Source organism: Desmodus rotundus, chromosome 8 (assembly GCF_022682495.2).
Source record: "Desmodus rotundus isolate HL8 chromosome 8, HLdesRot8A.1, whole genome shotgun sequence".
NCBI classification, from domain to species: domain Eukaryota; kingdom Metazoa; phylum Chordata; class Mammalia; order Chiroptera; family Phyllostomidae; genus Desmodus; species Desmodus rotundus.
Genome location: NC_071394.1, coordinates 52,309,816 through 52,336,676, shown reverse-complemented (window position 1 = coordinate 52,336,676; position 26,861 = coordinate 52,309,816). Strand labels below are relative to the sequence as shown.

The window sequence follows — 26,861 nt, the reverse complement described above, 5'->3', positions numbered from 1 at the left end:
AGTGAGGAGAGCAGTGGGGGAGAAAAAAGACTACTAGCCCCTCAACGGGGGCGCGCGGAGCAGGACGGGGGCGCGGCGTGTGAGCGCACGCGCGTAAGCGCGCGCCCGGTGGGGCGGGCCGGGACTCGCAGCTCTCACGCCCTTGGGCTGGGGCTGGGGCTGGGGCTGGGGCTGGGGCTGGGCGCCCGCTCCTCTTTCCGCTTCCGACCCGCGCCTAGTCGGTGGAGCCGGTGTATGTGCGGCAATAACATGTCTGCCCCGCTTCCCGCCATCGTGCCCGCCGCCCGGAAGGCCTCCGCTGCGGTGAGTGGCGGCGGTCGAAGCTCGGAGGGGCCCGCTCAGCTCCCTGCCAGTCACTGCCCCTCGCGCGGGGTAGACTTCGCAGGCGGGTTGGCAACCGGTGGATGAGGACACTCCGCCCTTACGAAGCGGGGTGGAGTGGCGGGCACGTCCCGGGCACCGGCTGTGTGAGGGGAGCTCTGGGTTCACGGCCCGGGCGGGAGGGTCAGCTCCCCACCCCCCACACCCTTCCCATCCCCGAGCCAGAGTCCTCTGCATTGCGGAGCGGGCGCGGCCCGCGGGACCCCGGGTTTCCCGGCTGCCTGGCCCCAGCTTGGAGTGACCGGCGTTAGAGAAGAGGCGCTCTAACTCGAGGTGGCTCTATAGTATGTTTCTCTCTTGTTTGTGGATGCGGGAAGTCTTATGTCCGGAAAAAAAAAAAATATATATATATATATATATAATTTTCTTAGCTTGCACTCTCATAATTTAAAGAAGTTTGGAAGTTTAGTGTAAGGTCAGAGGTGGTGTTCTTTAGAAAACTCAGGATCTCAAACTTATTCTTACCTCCGGAAGTTCCTTTTGTGTGATGGAAAAATTCTACAGTATAAGTGAAACCTTTCATGGTTTGACTTGAAAGAGATTTTTTCTTAGAATGCGATAATTTGCACTTAAGAATGCCTAAGTGGGACTTCTTTCTGTGCTGAAACCCCACATTATTTTTGGAACTACAAGAAGTTAAATCTTTGCCACTTAAGAGATGTCTGTAGAGATTAACTTGCTGAAGGCAGGGTTCTGTAATTCTGGCTTCTACCTTAATTAAAGCTACAGTGTGTAACAATTCCATGTGGGTTTATTTAGGCACTGCTTATTAATTTTTCCTCTTCTTCTAGGTGATTTTCCTTCATGGATTGGGAGATACAGGGTACGTAACATTATTATGGCAACAGTAATAAAATGGGGTCATACAACTTTCTCTACCTAAGGCATAGTCCAAGTGATCAAAGTTTCATATTTAAGAACTGTAGGATTATATATTAAAAAAAGATTGCTAATAGTATTCTTACAACCCAGTGGTAAGATACAATCTTTTCATTTTTGAAACCCCCAGAATCCCTTATCATCTTGAATTTGTCTTTTTCAACTTGTGTTTCTGGAACATTAAAATTGCAAATTCCTCCCTGAGTTGTTGTGCTGTATTGGGTAGCAGACATGGATGGAATGTTTGAGCGTTCCAGAGGAGTTAAAATTTCAGTGCAGGTTTAGAAGAACTGGTTGATTTTGAGAGCAATGTGCACTCACTATGCAGCATTCTGAATGAGTGCTTAGATGTTCCCTGAAAAAGAAAAACTCAGTTGAAGGGCAAGGGAGGCAACTCAAAGATTTCTGGAGGGTTACCAAACAAATTTTGTTGTGCTAACTTTAGATAAATGATTTATCTTTCAATCAAGCTTTTCCTAATATTGAGAGGTTTTGGTTTTAATTTAAATCAATGATTATCTGTTTGAAACTTATGTAAAGTTGGTAAAAATTGTTACAAAATTGTAGACTAGGCAGAAAACTGTAGATAGATAAATTTTGATATAGGAGCCAAAAAACCCTGTTAAATCTTTATAGGGAGGTGGGTTAGAATATTTTTTCTTTCTTTTTAGATTAATTTTTAAAAGTGATTCCTGATATTCTCTTATGCTTACTAAGTAGAGGCAGCACGTCAGTGATAAGGTAACCAACTGTGTGGCATTACAGAAAGATGTGTTGAACTACTTTCTGGCGGTCAGGTAGTCCTATGAGAATGACAGGTTTGTTTTACTAAACATAGGTGTAGAAGAGCTCTGTTTTATCCTACAACCTAGAGGTATATATATATTTTTGACAGCATTCTAAAAAATGCTTTATTTGAAAATGTTTTCAAATATATAGAAGAGTTGCAAGAATAATACAGATTCCTCAATAATTTTTACCTAGATTCACTAATCTCTACCAAATGTTACTGTTTGTTGAATACTTTGAGAGTAAATTGCAGATATAAGTCTTTATTGCCAAATACTAGCATGTGTCTCCTGAGAACAAGGAGAGCCTCTTATATAACCCCAGAATAGTTAACCAGATTCAGGAAATTTAGCACTTACTTAATATTTGATATGAGTATTGATTATACTACATATTCAAACTTTGCCAGTTGTCCCAGTAAAGTCCTTTGTAGTAATCCACATCCCCCAACACAATTCCCCCCATCCCCACCCCACTTGCCAGCCCATAATCCAGTTAGTCACCTGTTACATTTAGCTCTTTAGTCTCTTAATCTGGAACCATTCCTCAGCTCTTTGTCTTTCATGACACTGACACAATTGAGGTTTGGCATTTCTTCATGATTAGGTTCAGCTTGTGCATTTTTGGTATGAATACCATACAGGTGATAAGACCTGTTCAGTGCATCACATTAGGAGACAAGTGATGTTCTTTGTTCCATTAGGGATGCTAACTTTGATGACTTCGTAAAGGTGATTATCTTCCAGGTTTCTCTACTGCATTTTCCCATGGTAGGTAAAAAGCAAGTTATGGGGAGATTCTTTGAGGTGATGCAAATTGTACATCTCAGTAAAGCTATTATATAGAAAAACAAGACAAAGTATTTAGTTTCCACAGTTTTGTGAATTTTTCAGTTTTACTTCTGTATTGATTTCTAATTTTATGCTGTGTGGTCTGAGAAGTCACTTTGTATGGTATCAATCTATTACTATCTGTTGGGACTTAATTTGTGGCCTAACTTATGGTCTATTCTGGAAAATGTCCCATTGTACTTGAGAAGAATATGTACGCTGCTGCTGGTGAGTAGAGTGCTCTGTATGTGTTTATTAGACTTAGGTGGTTTATTGCATTAAGTCCTCTATTTCCTTACTTATCTTGTATCTGGTTGTTGTATCCATTAATTGAGAGCAGGGTACTGAAGTCTTCACCTGTTAATTGTAGAGCTTTAGGCTTCTTTCCTCAATTGTTTCAGGTTTTTGCCTCATATATTTTGATGGTCTGAGTTATGAGCATAAGTTTTTATAATTGATATGTCTTACTATATTGAACCTTTTTTTTGATATATATTGTTCTCCTTTATCTCGGAATGTTTTTTCTGATTTAAAGACTAGTTGTCTGATGTTAGTATAAGCACCTTTTTTAAGCAATAAAGAAACACATGGGATATCTTTTTTTCCATCCATTCACTTTTAACTCATTTGTGCCTTTGGAACTCAAGTGAGTCTCTTGTTCACAGTATATAGTTGAATCAAGTATTTTTATTTATTTTGCCAACTAAAATGTCCAGCAAAAGAATATTTGGTAAATTGGAATTCCAGCAATATACATGCAAAAAAGTATATTCTAAAACTGTAGATACAGTAAATTCCCATAAATATAGAAGCATATTCACTGAAATGTTGATTTACTTATCTTGATTGTACCATTAAACATGCTCTTCAATTTCTTTTGTTTCACTTTTCCACCTAATTGTAATAAAGGAACAAAACCTACTACAGTGTGTGTGTATGTGTCTGTGTGTGATGGGGAAAACATCTTACAGCTGCTTCTCTATATGTCCTTTCTTAATCTCCATAGCTGAAAGTAACTTTACCCTCTTCCATACTGTGACATTGTTCTCAGTTTTTTGTAGTGCTTAAATTTTCATTTATATGGTTTATTTATATCTTGTTTCTGCTACTAGATTACAGGTTCATGGAGGGCATAGTCCATAGCTTAATCTTAGCACCTTTCATGTGGGTAGAATAGTTAAATGAATAGTTATGCTTATTTTTAAAAATTCTCCTAGTTTTTTTTTTAAACATGTGTTTTCTTAAAAGAAAAGCATTTTCCTGGGCTGTTCCGTTGGGCTAAAGTATTAGCCAAAGATTATCTGTCTAATTGGGAGAAAATAGTGGTTTATGTTGTTAAAATATAAACTAAAGTAGATAAAAGTATAACATATCTTAGGAAAAAACAAAATAGAGATGAGTAATTCATATTAATAATGGTGAGATTCCATTTTGAGTACAAATAGTGGGCAAAATCACAAATACTTAAGGTTTAATGTGATATTGCTTCACTATATATTTGAATTGCCTCAACAGCATCACCTCATAGAGGGCCACAAACTAGTGAGTAAGCCAGAAGACCTTTGAACTGTAGAGTCTATATCCTAAAGCTCTTGTACTTTACCACGCTGGATTCTAGCTTTTTTATTCTTAGCCAAATGTATCTGTATGTATACATAAGAGGTACGAAAGGGCATAAGTATTCAAAAAGTCATGTATAAGAACCTTTTGGTGTGGAGAAAATAGCTGAAGTTTTACTGTTATAAGAACAATTCTAAAATTAACATATAAAATTTTAAATTTTATTCTTTTTCTGTAGTCACAATTATTTGTCTTTACTTAGTAATAAACTTTTAAAGTGGCTTTACTTTATAAAATATAGGGGTGTGAGTTTGACATTAACATTAGCCAGCCACGTTAAGTCAGGCTTTAATTATATGTAGTAATGCTTTGGGGAACATAATTGAAGCTATTCCAGTTTGGACTCTTAATAGATAGAAAATTGTATTTTATAAGTGTTATTTTTAGTGACTGTACATTCCCAAAGCTGTAATTAGCAGAAATAATAAAATGAAGTTTAGGGTTTATTTAGTTACCCCCCGCAGGTTGTTAGCATAAATCCTGAAATAGAAGATACAGTGATAATACATTTAAGAAAATGAAAAAAAAATGGAGAAGAACTGAAACGGCATACATAAAATCAGTATTGGCAGTGACCATGGATAATGAATTTAGTGATATGACTATACTGTTAACTTCTTCAGGGGAAGCAGATAATTTTTATATTTTAAATGCTGTTTGGAGTACCATGTTGAAAAGATCTCTTAAGTGTGGCATAGAGTATGGTAAATATCTGCTTTGGGTCCAGGATCTGGGACTAGCAGCCTACATGCCAGGTATTTATTATTGCTGCATAATATTGCTTGTTATACACTTGAAAACGCAAGCGTACTATTTGCAAAGCTAACTATCTACATATCTTGGAACATTATTTCTAATTCTAACAAATAGTCTAACAAATAGTCAACAGTCCATAATAAATTGAAGTGTAAAACAGAAAAAGCTTTGAAAAACTAATTAGAGTGGTTGTTTTGACACAGGTCTGTAATACATACTTGAGTCAATTAATATAACACATGGCTTACCTGTCCTGCACATTAAATATAAATAGAATCATACAATTTGTGGTCTTCTGTAATTGGCTTCTTTTACTTAACCTATGTATCTTTGAAGAAATGTCTCATCATGTCCTTTACTCATTTATAAATTAGATGGTCTTTTTGTTTATGAATTATAAGAGTTCTTTATATATTATGGATTCTAGACCCTTATTAGATATGATTTTCAAGTATTTCCCTCTTTCTGTAGGTTGTCTTTTCACTTTCTTCATAGTGTCCTTTGAAGCACAGCGATTTTTAATTTTGATGATTAAATATTTTTCTTTGTTGCTTGTGCTTGTGGTCACATATTGAAGAAACCATTGCCAAATACAAGTTAACAAAGATTTTTGTATATTTTCTTCTAGGAGTTTTATAATTTCGTCTCTTACATTTAGGTCTTTAAAACATTTTGAATTAATTTTTACATATACTATGAGGTAGTCTAACTTCATTCTGTTGCACGTGGATTATCTACTTAGCTACTTTTGTTGAAGTGACTCTTCTTTCCCTATTTATTTGTTTGGACATTCTTTTCAGAAATAGGTTGAACATAAATATAAGTGTTTATTTGTATATTCTCAAATCTATTCTATTGATTTATAGGTCTTATTTCAGTACCACACTATTTTTATTACTGTTGCTTTGAAGTAACTTTTGAAATTGGAAATTGTGTCTTTCAACCTTATTATTAAGATTGTTTTGGCTATTTTGGGTCTGTTGAATGTCCAAAGGAATTTTAGAATTGGCTTGTCTGCAAAGTCAGCTGAGATTCTAAGAGATTGCATTGAATGTCGATTTGGGGAGTACTGCTACCTGAAGAAAATACTAAGTCTTCTAGTCCATGAACAGGATTGTTCATTTATATAGATTTTTATTTTGTTTCAACATGTTTTGTAGTTTTCACAGTAAAGTCTTATATATGCAAGCAATACACACACATGAACTCACAAGCACACACACATATATATGTGCACACATTTACAACTAGAATAATGCCTGGCTCATAGTGTTATATAATTTTAATACTGTTATTAATTTTTCAATATGTCCTTAATACTTTTGGGGAAGGTACATTAAAAATACAGAAACAGTTAACAGAAAAGCATTTCATGTTTATTTTCAGACTATTTTACACACAAAAAAGCTTAAGTTACTTTATCTTTTAATACAGGGAACATGTAAAAAGTATCAGGTAAATGTCAAGTATAAACAAGCAAGAAACTGTGTGTATAGTAAAAATCTGTATTTATTTCTTAAGTGGTATACACAGAAAACATTAGAAGAAAATATATCAAAAAATTAACTTTATTTCTGGCTGGAAGGATTATGATGATTTACAGTTTTTCTCATTCTATTTTGAACATATATACATGTGCATATACAGATAAGAAAAGAACGCTCAGTAAATTTATTTATTTTATTTAAGATTTTATTTATTTTAGAGAGGGGGGAGGGAAACACTGATATGCGAGAGATGTATTGATTGATTGCCTCTGGCACACCCCCAACCAGGGACCTGGCCTTCAACCCAGACATGTGCCCTGACTTGGAATCAAACCAGCAACCTTTCAGTTCTCAGGCTGGCACTCTATTCACTGAGCCATACCAGCCAGGGCTCATTAAATTTATTTTTAATAGTGTAGGGACCATGAGGAGATATCAGACAACTGATTTACTTTACTTCTCTGAAGCTTTTTTCTTTATATAAATTACGAATTATATTATTGGTCTTGCCTAAATTGTTAGGCACATTGTTGTGAAGTTATGAGGAAATAAAAATATATATTTTGTAAATTATAAAGCCCTGTGGAAATAAGTGAAGGAAAATACACTTCTCTTCAGGAATCATGAGAAATCATCTTTATCCATAGGTAAAGCTTAAACAATAGTCTTTGGGTTATTTCCAGACTGGTGCTGGTATTTTAATAGCATTGATGGTCCATACTTTTAAGACATTTTAAGGAGTTAACATTTATTCCCACAAACTTTTTAAAAATACTGTTCTGTAACTAATGTATTGGGAATTAAAACAATATCTAATGGCATTGTTCAAATAATTTCTCTTCCAGGCATGGATGGGCAGAAGCTTTTGCAGGTATCAGAAGTTCACATATCAAATATATCTGCCCACATGCGTAAGTATTTTTAATCTTTATGTTTGTGATTCAGAGACTGGAGAGGAATAATTGTAGTAGCTTTACTTTTGTAGAAAAGCATTTGAATATAATTAATTTTTAATTTTTAATTTTTGAACACTCAGTTAAAAATAAAGATTAGAGTACACCTGAAACTAATGCAAAATAATATTGAATGTAAGCTGTAATTGGAAAATAAAATTTGTTTAAAGTCAAAAAATAAAGGTTGGTAAATTGTTTAAAACTAAAATAGTATCTTGGTTTTATTGAATTTTTTCTTTTCTGTTGAGAAATTTAAAATAAGGCTCTTTTGGAGATCAGTTGAACTCATAGCCAGAAAAACTTTCTTGAATATACAAATACTTTTTTAAGTTTTAAGAATATGCATGAACTATCTCTAAAGGGATTTACCTGCTAGGTTTGTAAGAGATCTTTACTGTGTTGAAGACACTCCTAATTTTATTGATTAGAGACAATGTGTGATGTACTGTGGAAAGAACACAGACTTTGGAGTTTGATAGATTTAGTTTAGAATTCTGAAAATGTTTGTGGATGTCAAAGAAACTAGGAAGTTTTGAGCAAGCTCAGGAAATCAGTAAGTTGGGCAAGCTTTTAGGTCAAAGGCTGCTGAGAAGCAATGGCCATGGAGAAGACAAATGGGATTAGGTACATGCTAGTAGGTTAGTAATTCATCCTCAGAAGTAGGAATAGCAGTAGAGTTGATAAATATGAAAGTGGAAATGGAAAGAGGAAATATACCTGAGATTAAGTAAGAAAACAGTCCTTTTTATCCTAAAATAGAAGGTTTATATTTACCACTGTAGGCTACAACAGTACACAATGGTTAGGGTTGTCTCATCTCTTATTCTGATTCATGCAAGAAACTGAATCCTTGACGATATTGGAATTTATCCTATATTGTTACTGGCCCCAGAATTGAATTTGGCTTAAGGCTATTTCCCAACCTAGGAAACTTTTATTTCTCAAAGACATTTAAACAAGATTTTGTGACCTCTGAGGTATACTTATTTCGTGAATCAGGAAGATAGTGGTGAGATGTAGTCACAGTGTATTTATTTTTCTTTCCTTTTGTACCTAGTTACATTCAGGTTATCCAGCAAATTTTCATCACAAACTTGAATTGGGTTGTAATGAGCATTAAGGCAAAACTTACCTTTCTCTTATTTAACAGTCTCTTAAACAAGCAGATACATAACTAACTAGAAAATAAGCAAAAATGTAATCTGAGCATACAGGAATTGATGTTATAATATCTGCAATAAATTGCTCAGATTCTTAGCCTTACAGAGTCTCATATTTTATACTTTCCAGCTGTCTTGGTTACTGATTTTCTTTCTCATGTTTACTTTGAAAGTGTTAAGTAAGGGTGTTGAGAAAGGAAAATGATTATTTGTCAGACTTAGTTCTTTCCAGCTGCTGCTCTATTTTCAGAACACAATTGGAGGGTGTGGACACAGTGAAACACCTCATATGTTAAAATCATAGCATAGTTTTGCATAAGCCTCAAGTAATTATCTTTAATTGATGGAATTTTATCAGGTCTTATGCTTTGTTAGATTATTCTTATTTTGCTGTTTTTCCCCCCATGTAGACCAGTTATGCCTGTAACATTAAATATGAACATGGCTATGCCTTCTTGGTAAGTAAGAATTTACTTAGCAATAAGAACTTTATTTATACTTAGCTTTCAATCAGAAGTGCTTTTGTATAGCAATTTTTAATTAGCTATTTTTGAGTTGCAAAGTTATATAATTCATTTTAAATTTAATCTTTATTTAATTATTTAAGTTTTTATGTTTTAAATTCAGAGTAAATGTAATGAGCTGCACCAACAGGTAGAGAAAACAGGAGAGAATGGGTGAATAGAAATACTGCAAAAAATATCTCCTACTGGTTGATGAACCTTTGTTGATTTTAGTAACCAAACATTTGAAGTCACCATGTGGCAATCACTCTGATTAAGCCACAGCCTCTTTACCCTTCAGCTCTTTCCCTTTCTGGAGAGCTGGTGAGTTTTTAAGGAAACCATTTCCTCTTGGGCCCCCTTAAGATATTTTTGCACTTCTCATTTTCTCTATAGTCAAGAAGTAGAGTCAGTTCTTCATTCCTCTGAGCCACTTCTAGACTATGATTTTTCGTTCTTGCTGCTCTCTGAAACTCCTGCCACAGGTTTTTAAAAATTGATGACTTTGACACTTGATTTGTATTTTTCTTTCCAGTCTATTTCATGCCACCATTTTATCTTTTGAGTGACTCCATGATCCAATGTAATGTGTGTTCACAACCTTCACTGGCTTGTTACTTCCTTGGCTTTTCTCTTCCGCAGTGACATTTTTTTCTCTCACCTTTGCTCATCCACAGTCATTCCTTGTCATCTGGGACTGTGCCATCTCTGAAGTTACTTAATTCAAACCTGATATTTAGAATAAGTACTCATCCTTTGAGTTTGCTTCGCTGTTTCCACACTATTTTTCTTAGACCTCATCAGCACTTTAGTCTGGTTGGCAAAATTCCTGTCCAGAAACAAAATTTCTACCTAATTTCTCTCGAGACCAAAATGAAAGCATACTACAAGCTGATAGAGAAGTAGAAAAGCTAAAGGAAAGCCTCTCTTGATTTCTGGTTCCAGATATCTACAGTATGTAATGAAAAAGTTTTGCAGAGTATATGGATAGAGATCAGTGTAAACACCTTGTTCAATAGGTAAGGGATAGCACATGGAAGAATGACGTAATAAAGTGGCTCTATTCCATTGGGTTGAGTTAAGATGCGATAGAAGAGGAAGCGAATAACTGGAATTTATTGCAAACTTCTTAGGAGTGTGGGTTGAGATTCCTGCTTGGGTGCAAGATTGGACTAGATAATCTCTTAGATATTCTTATCCTAAAATTATGTGAGAATGTGACTTTTTACAATTAGAAGCTATATGTATCTAGTTGGGACTAAAGGAACTTGTAGAATTCCCAATTCATGCATTCTGTTTCATCTCTGAAGACATTTTGAGTTTCATGTTGTGGAGAATGTATGGTCAGCCCTTTTTATGCCAACTACTATGAGTTTGGTAAAACATACTTACCAAGAGTAGATATTCTTAGAATCAATTGTTTCTTTTAAGATTGTGCCTCATTTTCCAGGTTTGATATTATTGGGCTTTCACCAGATTCACAGGAAGATGAACCTGGAATTAAACAGGCAGCAGAAAATGGTAAGTACAGAAAAGTTTTATAAACAAAAGCATTTAAAATATTTTTAGTAAGTTGGATAGTTTTATTGATGTTGATGAAATATTACACAATTATCTAAACTGAAGAGGTGGTACCGTTTCCTTCCTTTTTGATCACTCTAACTTGTTTGCCATAATGGCCACGTGAACTCACCTGTCTGTGCTCAGTGAAGGTGAGGTAGATAGGGAGGAATGGCAATTATTAAACTTTAACTGTTGGATACATTATTTTGCTTTGGTTTATATATCAGATGGAGAAAATAACAATGTTTAATAGTTGTGGCCTGTTACCTTTATTAAGGAAACTTTAAATAAGGGTGACAATAATGATATAATGATGTAATGATATATAATGAAAATTATATTAAAGGTTAATTTTTGTGTGATAAAGAAGCTAGGATCAGGGGTGTCAAACTCATTTTCATTGGGGGCCACATCAGCCTTGCGGTTGCCTTCAAAGGACCGAATGTAATTTTAACTCCTTAATGTTTAAGGAGTAGTTACATTTATATAGTCCTAAAATTATTTTGGCCCTTTGAAGGCAAAATAGGTTGCCTTCAAAGGGCTGCGAGGTTGATGTGGCCTCTGGTGAAAATGAGTTTGACACCGCTGAGCTAGGTAATTCTTACAAATCATCTCATTTGGTACTCCCATGAAATAAGTATTAGTGCTACTTTACGGAATCTCCATAATATTCTCTGGTTAGTATTCCATGCTCCCTTATGACCATGATAATTTTATTTATTTTGTTATGTGTGAAGGCATAAAGAACATGGATTTAATTGGGAGAAATCTTGGTTTAGAAAATGCACAGAAACATCCTTTTCTTTTCCACATATGTACTGAAATATTTACAAAATGGACAATGTTATGACTGGAATTAACTTCAGAATAATCTGGGTGGTAACACAGCAGGCATTGATGAAACAAGCCTGGCTATGAATTGATCATTTCAGAAGTGATGTAATAAATACCCAGGGAGTCATTGCACACTTTTCCTATTTTTCTGTTTGTTTGAAATTTTCCAAAATAGCTTTAAAATGCAAAACCAGTAGGATCCTTTAAAAAAAGTCTAAAAATTTATTTTTTACAAGAACTTACTAACTTCAAAACAGGAAAGAAAGTGCATTCAAAATACAATAGATATTTAGGAATGTCAAACCAAGAACACTGACTTTTAGGATCATCAAAAAGTGGGTCAAAGCTAGAATCCTATACCGAAGTATTTGTCAAAAAATAATAGATGACAAAAACATGTGTTGGGTATGATAATGAGTTGTGAGATCCTGTGGAAGATAGGAGCTGGGCTTTGTTGAGAAGACAGGTGGGCCTGGTGAGTTCCAGAATAAAAAAAGTTTTATCCTAATGATAGAATTAGCCTATGACATACTTGCAGTTTCTTACCTGTCTGAGGTGATGTATTATTAGAGAGCATTAGACTCAGACTTAGTGCTGGGAAAGAAAGGAGTCTGTATTTGAGCGCTGACAGACTGTGCTGCTGAATAAAGAAGAGTGCTTAGGTTAGGTCCTGGAGCATAGCAGTGTCCTTGCCCTTAATACAGAAGAGGATAGAAATTAGAACCCATTTCTCCACAACTGACTGCTGCCATTGTAGTTTGTTAACTTTATCTCAGCAGTTGGTGTAACCATGGGTTGTAAAACTTGGTGAAACTGAGGGAAAATATTCCCAACAGCACCTGACTGGCTAGCAGCTAACATTCACCAAGCTCCAAACACACAGCCTTCCTTCCTTACAGATGGACTGTTTTGTGCCACTTCTGCCTCTTTCTGAGGCTTTTTGTCTCCCTTAAATAAATCCCTCATACTTCTCAACAGTTCTTTTATTTCTTAAGTCTTCTTTACTGTTCTCTAGTCCATTGTCCCATGTCATAACCAAGGTACCTCTAGCTTTTCATACTAATTCTAACTAAAAACTAAACTGTATACAAAAATAAAACAATTTTTAATTTGAGCATTTGGATTTTTTTTAGTGTTCTAATAAAAGCATATTTTGGGGTTTTGATAAAAAGGAAGTGTAAATGTGGGAATTTTAGGTTTAAAAAATGAAAGTCTTGCATATATGTCAAAAATGAAAGAAGATAAATTCATTAAAGGTGTAGTTATTTCTAAAACTTAGGACTCATTGTAAAGAAAAGGACATTTGAGGCGGTATCAAGTCTTATATTTAACGATGTGTGCCAATTTCAATTTTTTTAAAAGATTTTTATTTATTTATTTTTAGAGAGAGGGAAAGGGAGGGAGAAAGAGAGGGAAACATCAATGTGTGGTTGCCTCTCGCGCACCCCCTACTGGGAACCTGGCCAGAAACCCAGGCATGTGCCCTGACTGGGAATTCAATCAGCAACCCTTGGTTCGTAGGCCTGAACTCAATCTACTGAGCCATGCCAGCCAGGGCATATTTTGCAGAAGGAAAAGAACTCATTTGTTTTTTTCCTGTATGTCACTTACTGGTTAAAGGAAAATATAATACTGTGGCATTATTTTTAAATAATAGAATGAACTGCTTAAACACTGTAAATCACAAACAATTTAATCTACTTAATTACTTAAAATTTTAAATTACAGCTTTTAGGCACAAATGCCTATGGTTCCTTGAAGAGAAATATAAAATGTATATGGGCAGAACTGACTATAGATAAAGAATATTCATATATTAATGAGAGGAATAACTGTTGTTTACAAACTGTAACAAGAAATAATTGAACAGTATAAACAGTACCTGCAAAATCTGAATTTTATAATGAAAATGCATTCTGACTTTGTATTTTAATAGAATGCTTCAAGTTTTTACTTATTTTGACCTTTAATATGTGTTGTATTTTTCTGTTTAAATTCTTTCAATGGCCTCAACTTTGAAACTATTGGTAATTTAACTTTCATGTTGTTTTTAGTAAAAGTCTTGATAGAGCAAGAGGTGAAGAATGGCATTCCTTCAAACAGAATTATTTTGGGAGGATTTTCTCAGGTAAGATAAAATTTGGGTGGTATGGCAACACTCTTTGTACATTTATCTAGAGGTCTGGTTTCAGTCTGTGGAAGAGTTCTTTTTTAGAAGATGTTACAGAAACTGATATACTACTTACCTTTTTTAAAAAAAAGCAATATAGAGATATTAAGATTATTGTAGCTTCTTTTTTTTTCAGATTTTTATTTATTTATTTTTAGAGAGTGAAAAGGGAGGGAGGAGGAGTGAGAGGATCATCGATTCGTTGCCTCTCACATGTGCCCTGACCAGGAATTGAACTGGTGACCTTTTGGTTTGTGGGACAATGCCCAACCCACTGAGCTGCACCAGTCAGGACGATATATTGCTTACCTTTTATGCTGAATTAAGTTCAAATGGACTAGAAATAATTACTAATTGAGAGACACTTCATACTTTTTTACTTTTCTAGTTTTCATTCTTCAGCAGTAGCTTTATGTTATAGATCATGTCTTAAAATCAATTTATGGAGTAAATTGTTTGGAAACTGGAATGTTAAAACTATATAGCCCTTTTAAACAAAGCTCTAATTTAAGTAGAGGTATGAGTACCCTGTCTAGGAGGAGACTGCTGGTAGGAACAGTAAGGTAGAACACAAGAGAGTTTCTTCCCTCTTTTTGTCACAGATTCCCAATGGTTCAGCTCCACAGATTCTCCTGCAGTTTCTGTGGGGTGAGATCAGAGTAGGGACCTCCCACAAAGCCCACAGTGCTGGGGGGCACTGTCTCACCTGGGCTCTCTTTTCCCATTAGAGAAGCTGGAGGCTCAGGGAAGACCTCTCTGTGGTGCTGGGCTAGCCTTGGGGAGAGGCAATGTGGTCAATGTGTAGCTGCTTCTCTTACCCTCCTAATGCAGTCTGTCTTGTTTCTTCTCTGTGGTGCAGGGGGTGCTTCAGCCTCACCCCAGTGTTCAAGGATTCTCTCAGTGGTGTCTTGTTCTTGAGTAGTTGTTAGTTTGTTGTTCTTGTGAAGGATAATAAAGTTAGGAACCACCTTTGTTGCCATCTTGGTGATGTCATTCTATCCTCTTCCCTCTTTATGTCATTAAAGTAGGTTTTAGATATAAATATGTGATGGTTATTTTTGGCATCTTTTCTTTGTGTGCCTTTTTTTTTCTACCTTCTATACTTTTTCTGCAGGCACAGTTACCTATGTTCACCTTACATTTTAATTTCAGCTTACCACTTGTTTGCCATGTCATCCACCCTCAAATTACCGTAGCCTCTAATCTGTAAGTTTTCTAAATCAACAATATAGTGTTAGACAACCTGAATTAGGGCAATGTCAGAATCAGGGAATTATTCAGGAGTTAGAATTCAAGAGGAAGATAGTTTGTTAATACAATATAGTAAAAAGATAAGTTAATAATTTGGTATTCATTGAAATTCACAGATAATATACATTGCAATACACATTATGACATAAATAGAGGTAGAAAAATGAATGCTTTTTTCAAATTGGAAGTGAACATAGAAGTCTGTACATTTGAGACTTGTTGATCAGTTTACAAAAACCAATTCCTGATACCTTAAGCAACAAAAAGTTATGAGTATGTGGGATCACATCAAGGAAACCAAAGATGAGAATGAAGGACTTTCTCATCTTAGGAAGCAGACCTTAGGAAGTAGCTAGGACTTGGAAAGCCATTATGATTTTCTTTCTCCATCATAATCTCTGTTTTTCTGTTCACCTGCATCATTTGCTTCTCCATCGATTGTTGGCTGTCTCACTTTTTGTAGCCTGTAGCATTTCTAGTTCTTGAGTTTACATGTTACAGTTCCAGCCCCACAAAGAGATAAACTGACAATCACTGCATCCCAATTTCAAAATCCTGGGAGAAAGAATATGACTATCTCACATGAGAAAGGATTTCACATCTTTCATATGTGGCCCAGTGACCCATGGCCATGGTTGAGTGACATGGCATCTAGGTGACCAATGGGAATGCAGTTCCTAGAATGCATGGTGTCGTGAACTGGGTAGGCAGATACTTTAAAGGTGTCTGCTACATAGTCCTCATTATTTTGAATTACTGGTTTGGAAAATAATACCAGTTTAAGACAAGAGTTGATTTTGTACTAGTACTTTTCAGAGGAGAAAATAGTAACTCTAAATTCAAATGTTCCTGAGGCAGTTGTAAATGCAGCAGTTAACTCTATTAACTGTGTTTTGATTGGGTAGTTGCTGTGTTCTCACAATGGTCTTCAGTGTAGAGAATCGTGTACTTTAGGACACAGCGAGGTGTATGTGTATTTTTACTTGTTTGCCTGATTTAATTTGACATTAGCCACCCAATTTGACTTTTATGGACATTATTAACAACAAGAAATCTCTTAAATTGCTGTTAGCAAAGGATGTGTTCCATTGATTTTCTCTGCTTGTCTTTCCAGGGAGGAGCTTTATCTTTATACACTGCTCTTACTACACAGCAGAAACTGGCAGGTGTCACTGCACTCAGTTGCTGGCTTCCACTGAGGGCTTCATTTCCACAGGTAGTCTGATTGATACATACAATATTAGATTACTGAGCTAAGAGATAGGAAATAATGTTGAAGAGATGGTCTTTTCTTTTTTTTAATAAACTTTTCTTTTTTTAGAGCAAATTTTGGTTTATAGCAAAATTGAGTAGGGTGTACAGAAAGTTCCCATATACCCACACTCTCCATACATGGACAGCCACTGTTGATCTGCAGCACAGTGGCACACTCATTATAATCAAAGAACCTACATTGACATATCATCATCCAAAACCCATAGTTCCCATCAGTTGTCCTTTTTTAAGAAGAATTTTCTTCGATTTTTGTGATCTATTACTAGTCTTCATGGGTACACTACATTGTCTTCATTGTGGTTGGTACAGAATGGAATAAGAAGTAAGTCCTAGTGTCAGAAATCTTATATTTGAGGTACTTGAACATTTTAAGATATACTTGCATATATATACACACATACATACATACACACACATACATACATACATACATTATGGATTTTTTACACATAGAAACAATGTTTATGAATGTTCAATATGCTCATTGCTTAATAGCAGATTTTGCTATATAAAATGTAATTTCTAAATAATCAACAGTATAAAGCAGAATATAATATACATGGGGGATGTAGACTTTATTTAATGTTCAAACTCATCCTTAAGTCTAGGGTTTTCTCTTGTCACCATATAGTTACTCTTTGGTGTCTTGCACATAGTAAGTGCTGTTTATTAACTATCTTATTTAAATCAGTGAACAGCTGAGAAAAACATGGTTCAGCTAAAGCATACCTCTCATGCCAGGACAGTGCAGACAGATAAAAAATGGAATCTGCTTCAAAGAACCAGTTCATTGGGAAAACATATAATATATGACAGGGTATTCATATATCATATAACTGTTTAAATAAAGAGATGTGCAGAATATTGGGATGGAAGGAATTTTATTTCTGTGGCCAAATATGACCTATAATGTAAGTAATAACATGTTACATGCACATATCTATCTGTAGTTTTAAATGCCTGGCATAATGCTCTACACATTTGAATAAATAATACTAGCTTTGTTTTGGTTTTTGCAGGGTCCTATCAGTGGTGTCAACAGAGAGATTTCTATTCTTCAGTGCCATGGAGATTGTGACCCTTTAGTTCCCCTAATGTTTGGTTCTCTTACTGTCGAAAAGCTGAAAACATTGGTAAATCCAGCGAATGTAACCTTCAAAACCTATGAAGGCATGATGCATAGTTCATGTCAACAGGTAAATTTTTAGAAACAGTGATTACAGAGACATAATTTGCCTCTTTTTCCATGTGATATTTTAAGATAAATGACATTTGACTGTTTGGGGCTTTATAGGAGTTAATGAATTCACACTGAGTCATAGGTTTGCATGACCTAGATCAAAGTTTATTTAATTTAATTCAGCAAACATTTACTGATTCCCTATTATATATGCAAGCGTTGTACTTAATTCTAAGACAAAGAAATCCCTTTTATTAAAATTTAGAAAGGATTAAAAATAAAAATTCAATAGGTGAGAAGGATATATATCCAAGTAATTGTATAGAAAGCAGAATGTGATGTGTGTTATATTAACAGTTTTATAAAATTTCTTTGAAAAACTGAGGAAAGTAAGATTAATTTTACCTTAGGAGGCACTGAGATCAAGATGAAAGAACTAGAATTTGACCACTGGGCGGGATTTGGATAGCAAATGTGCTGAGAAAGGACTGTAGGACAGGACATGCAAGCTATTTGGTTGGGCAATAGGCTTATGAAAAGCTAGATGTCATAGAACAGAGACAGAGAGGAGAGACTTTTTTGTAGAGAGCTTTTATTTTGTGCCAAGGATGGACTTGTTCTCTAGGCAGCAGAAAACCATTGACTTTTTTTTTTTAATCAAAGCAAGGTATAATCTATACTCTGGAAACTAATGAAGTGGAATTCATTAGGATTAGTGACTAATTCTATGGAATAGGAAAGGAATTATCGGTGAAGCCTTAGATTTCTAGCTCAGATGACTATGAGGATGCCATTCATAAAGTAGGTACAGGAACAGTTTTAGGGTAATAGGAAGGAGATACTCATATACTGAATTTAGTGAATATACTAAGATTGATATGCTCCCATAATATCAGGATGGGATATTGGAAATGTCTGACGCTCAAGCTGTATTAGAGATTTAGAATAATTTACCAATATTATTGATCAGTGAAGAATTACCACAGGAGAATATAATGAGAAAAAAATCCAAGAGATAGAATTGCTATAGGGGAGTTAAAAGGATTTAGGTGTTGAATGAGAGTACTGGAGGAGAGAATTTCTGAGTGGATGGGAATATTAACCCAGACTCAGAGAATGATTAAGGAGAAATAGGCCAGGAAGAAACTATCCAATAGTACGGCATCCTTGACCTCAGATGTTGAGAGAGACAGAGCCAAACTACAGTGGATAGTATGAAGTAGAGAATGAGGAAGTAGAGGCAAAATGTATAAACCTTTTTTAAAAAAGGTTTTGGTAAAGGGGGAAGAAACTGAGAAGGTTCTTTTTTAATAGGATGGGAAAAGATAATTGATAGGGTGAAGTCTTAGCAGGATCATATAATTTAAGTCCTGAAATGGGGAGTAGTTGCCTTAAAAGAGAAAAACATTTGAATCAAGATAGAACAGGCTAGATAAATATGAATGGATTGTTGAGTTATAGAAGAGAGTAGGTGAGAGCCCACATTAGATCCTCTTAATCTTTTCAGTAGAGTTGTGGTCACTTAATAAGGATAAAGGAGGGCTGGATACAATTGGAGGCTTAAAAAGGCCTAGAATTTTTAAGAAAAAGCGTCGAGGCAGTTTATTTTAACATTGTTTTGCACCTAACTACTCAACCTGGCTAGAGTGTTATTGAAATATATTTAAACTGTCATAGTGGTTGCTTGCTTTTGTACTTGTTGGTCTACAGACTTTTTGTAATTAGTTACTGAACAGAGCTGGCATAGCCACAATTTTCTAGAAGTTCTTTTAAAATAACCTTTTGTTTTTTATTGAAGCTATAAAATGAAGGAAGGAAGGAAGGAGAAGAAGAAAGGGAAGGAAGGAAAGAAGGAAGAAAGAGAGACAAAGGGAAGGAAAAGGGAAAGAGAGAAAGGATCTGTCATGAAATACTGAATCCAGAAAGGGAGGTGGCACTCTGAGCATCCAGGAGGGACTGAAGGTCTAGAGCAGAGGTTTTCCAAGTAGACTTTGTATCAAAAGGACCCCAGAGCTTAATAAACATACAGACCCCAAAACTTCAAACTCTGATTCTGATTCAATACATTGGGAGTTTGGGGTTGAACTTAGGTGTCTTTGTTTGTGTGGAGATGTTTTTAAAATAAAAGCTCCTTTTGATTCTTTGTGTGACCGCATTGAAGAACACTAGAGTGATTGATTAGGAGCAGAAAGTGAGAAGAGGTAGAAAGGTAGGAGGTGGTGTTACAGGAAATTTATAGGACTTCAGAGGGCTGTAAAATAGGCTACTTTCATGCTGTGGCTTTCTTTTTGTTTTTCCTGAGTGACTAAATCACAAGGTTGAAGATTCTCTGCATTGCTGATTTGTGGGTGTATGAGGCCAAGCCTTGAAATAATAGGGAAGACAGGAGGGAATGAAATGTGTTTGGGATAAGTGACAACTGTGAGCCAGATGTAGGGGTCTTCTAGGAAAGTTTTTTCTGTAATAAATATTTGGTATATTAATTTTCATATCTTTCCAGGCCTATCTTAGGTACATGCTCTCTTTCAAATGGTTGGTTACATTTAAATCCTTAATGCAAGGCACAAAATATTTTATGCTGTTGATTTAGCATTTTATTCTCATGAGAGAATGTTAAAAGCTAGGCTTTTCCACATAATTGGCAGTCATTGTATACTTCGTGAGACTTCTCAGTATAGATGCTGTCACTTTTAAACACCTTTCATCTCTCCTCATGCCCATGTGTTACTAGTTCAAGTATAGCAAAAATTCAGACCATTTTCATGGCAGTAGATATTAGATATGAGCCATCATTGAATGTACAATAATAATAAATGATCTGAAAGTTCTATTGGAGTTCTTTCTGTTACAACTTTTTATTTCATTGTAGTAGTAAAAATGTGGTTTCACTTTATTGTACATACACCACAGATTTAGTTAGTGGCATTTTAGTGGGGATTTAATTTCTGATTTGTGTAACTGCTTATTAAATCACTTTATTTCAAACAGGAAATGATGGATATCAAGCATTTCATCGATAAACTCCTACCTCCAGTTGATTGACACCTCTAAGGGGCCTTTTGTAGAAGTACACACCAGCATTATCGTAGTAGAGTATAAACCTTTTCCTGTGCCCGATCTTGAAACTTATAAATGTTTGCAGTGTTAAAATGTTTTGCAAATACACACCAGTGACACAGATTAATATCTCCTCATGGGAAATTTACGATCTATTAAGTTTCAATACATGTATTTGTATAATATGATCCAGAATATACTAGCATTAAAATAGGTGAAGTAGCTAGCTCTGTTCCCCAAATGTAATTTGGCAAAATAATAAAATACTGCAACCAGGTTTTCTATTACATCATTTGAAAATTATTAGTATGCTAATGAAAACTTCTTCAGGTATAAATGAGTGGTTAAAATATAAACGACTTATGAATGCTATACTTAGTCTACGAACTTATTCCCAAAATACCTAAGTCACCATGCAGTATCTGTATTTTTTATATATGTGTTTAGATTAACTTGATGATTACAATACATAAAAAGAATGAAGTGTAATTACATTATTCCTAATAATAGGGATACTACTACTAAGTGTCAATAAAGAGTAATAATTGCTCTCTTCAATTAATGGCCCTTTTATTTTGGGGACCAGGCTTTTCTTTCCCTGTTAAAATTTCTTAATATTCTATTTTCCTCCCTGGAAAAGAAATGTATTTTCATTTTATCCTTCAAAGTAGACCAAATATTGCCTAGTTGCCATAGACATCTGCTGTCAATACATGCTGTATCGATAATTGGACATTCTGACTCACAGACATGGTTGTATTTAAAATGTATTTATACTTACATAAAGAAACCAAACATCACTTCAAATTTCCTACATTACTTATTTTTTGAACTGTACCTTAGTCCAAAGTTAGACCTATATAGTTATTAGAATCTTCAGTCGAGGTAGGAATAATTATGTGGTTGTATTTTCTGTAATTCAAAGAATTATTAGGTCATATTCTCGTATGATCTGGAATATTTAAGACTGATCTTAAAAACTAATTTCTAAGATGATTTACTCTAAGATGATTCTCCTTGTAGCATAGAGTTTTAGTGTACATATTTTGTACATATGTTTGAAATCAGCTAATGTAGGAAATGAACATAGAAAAATTTGTTTTACTTTTTACTGCAATGGACTTATGTGAAATTTCCATTTTAGCAGATGATTTCTTAAAAATTAGTTTTTGTGCAAAGATAAAAGTAGCGATTATTTGATTTTAAATAGTTGAATTTTTTAGATTATTGGTAAAACGAATTTATCAGCTTAAAAGTTCATCAGAAGTCAGTACATATGGGACAGTTAATACACGGTTTAACATGTAGCAAAAATACACACTTGATATTTCTGAACTGTTAATTTTTATTCTGTATTCCAACTGACTAAAACAGTGTTAGGAATGCATCTTTATAAATGGGTGCTAATTGGTAATGGAAATAATTTAGCAATGGATTATATAGAATGTTAATAATGAAGCCATATGTTTATGTCTGGATTTAAAATTTTTAACAATCATTCAGTAAGTCATTTTGATTTACCTTGATGAATATAAACTTGTTTCAGTTATACAAATCAGTAAGATATGATTTATGGCAAGAGATATTCCGTTGAAATATGCTGTAATGTGGGAAAATGTAAATGTTTTCCACAGTTTCTATCAATGTGAAATAAAATTTAATTCTGACTTCTGTGACTGCTTTTTTTGAATATTATTTTTAACATTTGGGTTTGCCTCAGAATGACTGTCTATAATGAAAAAAAGGAAAATGACAATGTAATCACAAGAATATACATTCAGAGAGAGAAATGGAATGGATCTAGGCATGAGAAAAGCTTGCCTTTCCATGCAATTTTTTTAAGCTAAAAAAATTCTTAATGTATTTTTTAGTGTGCCTAACCTATTTAAAAAGCTTTATTTGGTGTTTCCTTTTGTATAATATTCATGGGCTTTTAAAATTAGTGTCATAAGTCAGTTATACAAGTAGTTTTTTCTCCTTTCTTTACAAAACATTTTCAGTTACAGTTGACATTCAATATTATATTAGTTTCAGTAAATTAACATACCGGTTAGACACTGACATCACTTATGAAATGATGTCCCCAATAAGTCTTAACGCCCACCTGACATCAAACATAGTTATTACAATATTATTGACTATATTCCCTAAACTACTTTACATTGCTGTGACTATTTTGTTTCTGCAAGTTTGTATTTCTTAATCCCTTCACCTTTTTCACACAGCCGCACAGTCCCCCTCCCATCTGGAAACCCACGTTCTCTGTATCTATGAGTTTCTGTTTTGTTTGTGTTTTAGATTCCACATACAAATGAACACGTTTATCTTTCTCTGATTTATTTCAGTTACCATAATACTGTATAGGTCCATTCATGTTGTTGCAAATAGTACGATTTTATTCTTTTTAAAATGTTTTTCTTTTTTAAGATTTCATTTATTTTTAGAGGTGAAGGAAGGGAGAAAGAGGTAAACATCAATGTGTGGTTGCCTCTGACTGGCCCCCTACTGGGCACCTGGCCTGCAACCCAGGCATGTGCTTGACTGGGAATCCAACTGGGGACCCTTTGGTTCTCAGGTTGGTGCTCAATCCACGAAGCCACACCAGCCAGGGATTTTATTCTTTTTTTTATGAATAATATTTCCTTGTACATTTGTACTACATCATTTTTAGCCATTGAACTTTTAAAAATTTACTAAATCTATTGGGCTGATAATGGTTAATTAAATTATGTAGACTTCAAGTATACATTTCATTTGCTTGGGGCGTGACTACCCATCATGACCTGACTAGTTAGGATTTATGATCCGTATCATAACCTGTGAGGTTACTTCCCATAGAACCCCTTGTTCACAATTAAGTGCTGGATTTTGACTAATGTTAAATTTGATCTGGGAATATGTCTGCAAATAGCATGAGGTGGTAGTAAAAGCTACAATTGGGATATTGAAAGAGCTCTCTGGTATTAATATATTCCAATTTGGTGCCTCGGCTTTGTTTTGTTAGTCATAACTCTTAAGGATGTCAACTCCCTCACTGACCTTCAGAAACAGGAGGGATGCCTTATTTCTCAGCTGAAAAAGTGTTAACTATCAATCAGCTATACTCAAAGTATTATATCCGACATTCTGAGTCAGGAAACAAACAAGATTGGGTCCTTTTAAGGAACTTACATGCAATCTGAATTTTGAAAAGGAAAAACTTAAAAAGATCAAATACATATTATGATGGGCTATTTAGGGTAGTGGGTGGGGGTCTGTTTGTCAAGGTAGCCGGTTACCACGGAGAAAATTCTGGAGTTCCACTGACTTGAAAAACCACCAACATTTCATTCTCTGAACCCACCTCAGTCCAGCGTTCCGTGGGCCCTGCAGGTTCCAAACCCCGGGGTTGTCCCGGGAGTCCCAGCGCGGGGCGACGCTCCACTCCGCGTGGAGGCGGGGCCGGAGGCGAACGCGCGCCAAAAGTCTGCCCTGCATTCTGCAAGCTTTCACAACTGCCTGGCGGGAAACACTACAGCGGGATTCACTTAGCGCCTCACTGACAACTCCCTCGCTGGCGCCTAAGATCGCCACTTCCCGACGATCGGCTGTCGATTGATAGCGCCTGCGCGGAGCTTGATTGGCACCGGCTGCGGGGCGGGGCTGCGGACGCCGTCGCCGCCACCCGCACGGTTCTTGAGGAAGGGCCTGGGCTGGGCCTACCTTGGGCTCGGGGAGCGCTGGACCTCACGTCCCGCTGTGGTTTCTGCCCGAGTTTCGCCCACTTCCCGCCCAAGCGGGCTGGGCGCGGGCAGTAGCTACGGGAACCATGGAGGACGAGGTGGTCCGCATTGCCAAGAAAATGGACAAGATGGTGCAAAAGAAGAACGCGGTGAGCGCGGCGGGCGGCGCGGGCCGGAGGGAGGCCGCGGGCTGGGACGCGGTGGGCCTACTGGCGGGCCCGACTGGGCTCCCGGCCGGCCGGAGACAGCCCTCCTTGCGTAGGAAGCCGGCGTAGACGGCGCCCGCGTCTTGGAGAAGGCGTCCTGAGGGTGGTAGTGTGGGCGCGCGGCCACAGGCGTTTGGACGGGTTCTTGGTATTTGGAAATCCCTCGTTCTTAGTACCACCTAATAAACCCAATCGAGGCATTCTCTCTTTTTAAACTTTCGTGCTAGTAAATCCTCGCTAATTTCGCTTAAGAATTGAGGAGTATATAAAGCCCTCACTTTTTAAATAGAATTCATTCTCCTTTCCCTGATCGTTGGCTAGCAACTACAAATAACATTAAGGAGAGTTTCGTGATCTGCTTAGACATCAAGCTGATAAATAAGTGTAAAATTTCTGGACCTTATTTTTGAAGAAGGCTAAACATTCACTTGATTATCTCATCTACGTACGTTTGTTTAACGATTAAAAAGGCCAAACATGCCAGTGAACTTGGCAAGTTGCTAAATGTTTTTTAAAAAGTGGGTCTTGTTAGGTGATCGTATTTGTAAACGAGCTGTGACTAAAGCACACATATTAACTGCGGTATGCTGGTAGATGAATTTGGACAAATGTCATCGCTGGGCATGGTCTAAGTGGTTTACAGTTAATACCGGTGGGATAATCTTGTTATTTGTTGTTGATAATGTGTTTATGTGTACATGTTCTCTTGTGGTTCGTTCGAGATAATAATGTCTTCCAGTTTCTGCATTTTTGTCTACCTGTGTGTGCCACTTTAAATCCCTTGCTTTAGAGCCATCTGTTTTCAGCTAAACTTACACAGTTGTCTTTACTTGATTTGTCAAACCATGGTCAGCACATTTTTCATATTAATGTACTTGAAATAACCTATTCCCATCAATGGAATAAATTCCATGTCAAACTAACATGAAGGAGACTAGAGATGCTCTGATTTGTACAGCACCTTAGAGTTACAAAACTGATGTGCAAATTTCTTTTGATGCAACACAGCTGTGGTGTATCCGTTTTACAGAAAAAGAAACTTAGTGATACTGTGCAGTTTGGATTAAGCCAGAATTCTGGCTTTCTGCTGGACAGCATGCTAGAGCAGGAAGTAGTGTTTAACACTGAATTCTTAAGACTTCATACTCTGTTCCTCTTTTTCTTTAACAGGTGCATCGTCCAGTATTTAATTTTGTACTCTGTTAATCTGTATTTGCAATTTGGCCTTTTAAAGTATTTCCTGTTTGTTTACTGTTCCAGACATTACTTCTGCCATTTATTTTTTCCTGTTGATTTCCCTTTCATTTCCTACTGCAAGTGATGAGTTCTAGTTATCTGATAGGCTGAACATTTATTGCTGTTATTTTGTTTAAACTGGAAAGTTCTTTTCTCTTCCTGGAGATCCCCAGGCTCCCACAGTAGAAGGTCCCAGGGGGAAAGTCTGTTTTGGGGGTAATTTTTTCTCTACCTCAGGCTATAATGTGTATCCTTTAATCATCTAACTCACTGTATTTTTTGTTTTGTTTCGTTTCTGTTCCTTGTAAGTGGGGTCTCCTAAAAATGACTAATTCCTTAGGGGGCAAGTATGAAGATCAGTTTGTATTTATTTGCAGTTTTCAAGTTATAAATGTATTTTCAGATCTTTGGTAAATAGTTCTGGGGAAAATAAGTATAAACCCTACAGATAATCTTCATCTCATTTTTAATAGTTCAAAACTTTACCAGTTTGAAAACTTGCCTCCCCCAAAAGAATGGTAAAATTGACTGGCTCTTTTACGTTTTTTCTTCTCCCCTTTTGTATTTTACAGAAATTCAAATAGGCAAATGAAATAAAGAGAAAGGGAAATGGTCTGAACGACTGTCCCCCCCCCCCAAAAAAAACAAGTGTTCAGTAATGTAACAGAAATTGTTCTTGGGGTTGTTGAATTATGGCTGTTTGTTTCTTTTGTCTTGTGGTTTCCAGCTTTTCTCTGTGAGCTATTTTTATATTATGAAAAAGTAAATTTTGCTTAAAAAGTAACTTGTCTTTCCAACTGACAGGTTTAAGTACAGTTACTGGATATTGTTTGAATGAAACCATAGGTGTCACACTTAAGTAAAAAGAACTATCATTTATTGAGCTATTATTCTGAGCCAGTCATTCTACTAAGTACTTATCTTACCATATCTCATTTATTTATCAGTTTTGCAAGATAAGTATTACCCCTATTTTAAAAATGAGGAAATTAAATATTCAGAGTTGAGT

General features: G+C 35.9%; 2 protein-coding genes across 5 annotated transcripts in view; both read left to right on the top strand.

Moving 5' to 3' along the window:
- On the top strand, positions 1 to 22,355 carry LYPLA1 (lysophospholipase 1). Of its 3 annotated transcripts, none has more exons than XM_024578322.4 (9): positions 1 to 303; positions 1,173 to 1,204; positions 7,588 to 7,653; positions 9,266 to 9,313; positions 10,809 to 10,879; positions 13,810 to 13,883; positions 16,291 to 16,392; positions 17,471 to 17,647; positions 20,620 to 22,355. In XM_024578322.4, exons 1-9 carry the CDS (start codon positions 235 to 237, stop codon positions 20,671 to 20,673), a joined length of 693 nt encoding a protein of 230 aa, XP_024434090.2. In that variant the 5' UTR covers positions 1 to 234; the 3' UTR covers positions 20,674 to 22,355. The 3 variants fall into 3 exon arrangements, with proteins under 3 accessions (XP_024434090.2, XP_045042017.1, XP_045042018.1); XM_045186082.2 differs by lacking the exon at positions 1 to 303 and adding an exon at positions 328 to 654; XM_045186083.2 differs by lacking the exon at positions 1 to 303 and adding an exon at positions 328 to 665.
- Positions 22,356 to 24,321: 1,966 nt separating this feature from the next.
- The window catches only part of TCEA1 (transcription elongation factor A1), a 49,491-nt gene continuing 46,951 nt past the window's right edge, over positions 24,322 to 26,861 (top strand). For both annotated transcript variants that reach the window (XM_045186081.3, XM_024578259.3), the window contains exon 1: positions 24,322 to 24,559. In XM_045186081.3, the coding sequence (XP_045042016.1) occupies positions 24,497 to 24,559 (63 nt within the window). In that variant the 5' untranslated portion in view covers positions 24,322 to 24,496. The remainder of the gene's footprint in view (positions 24,560 to 26,861) is intronic.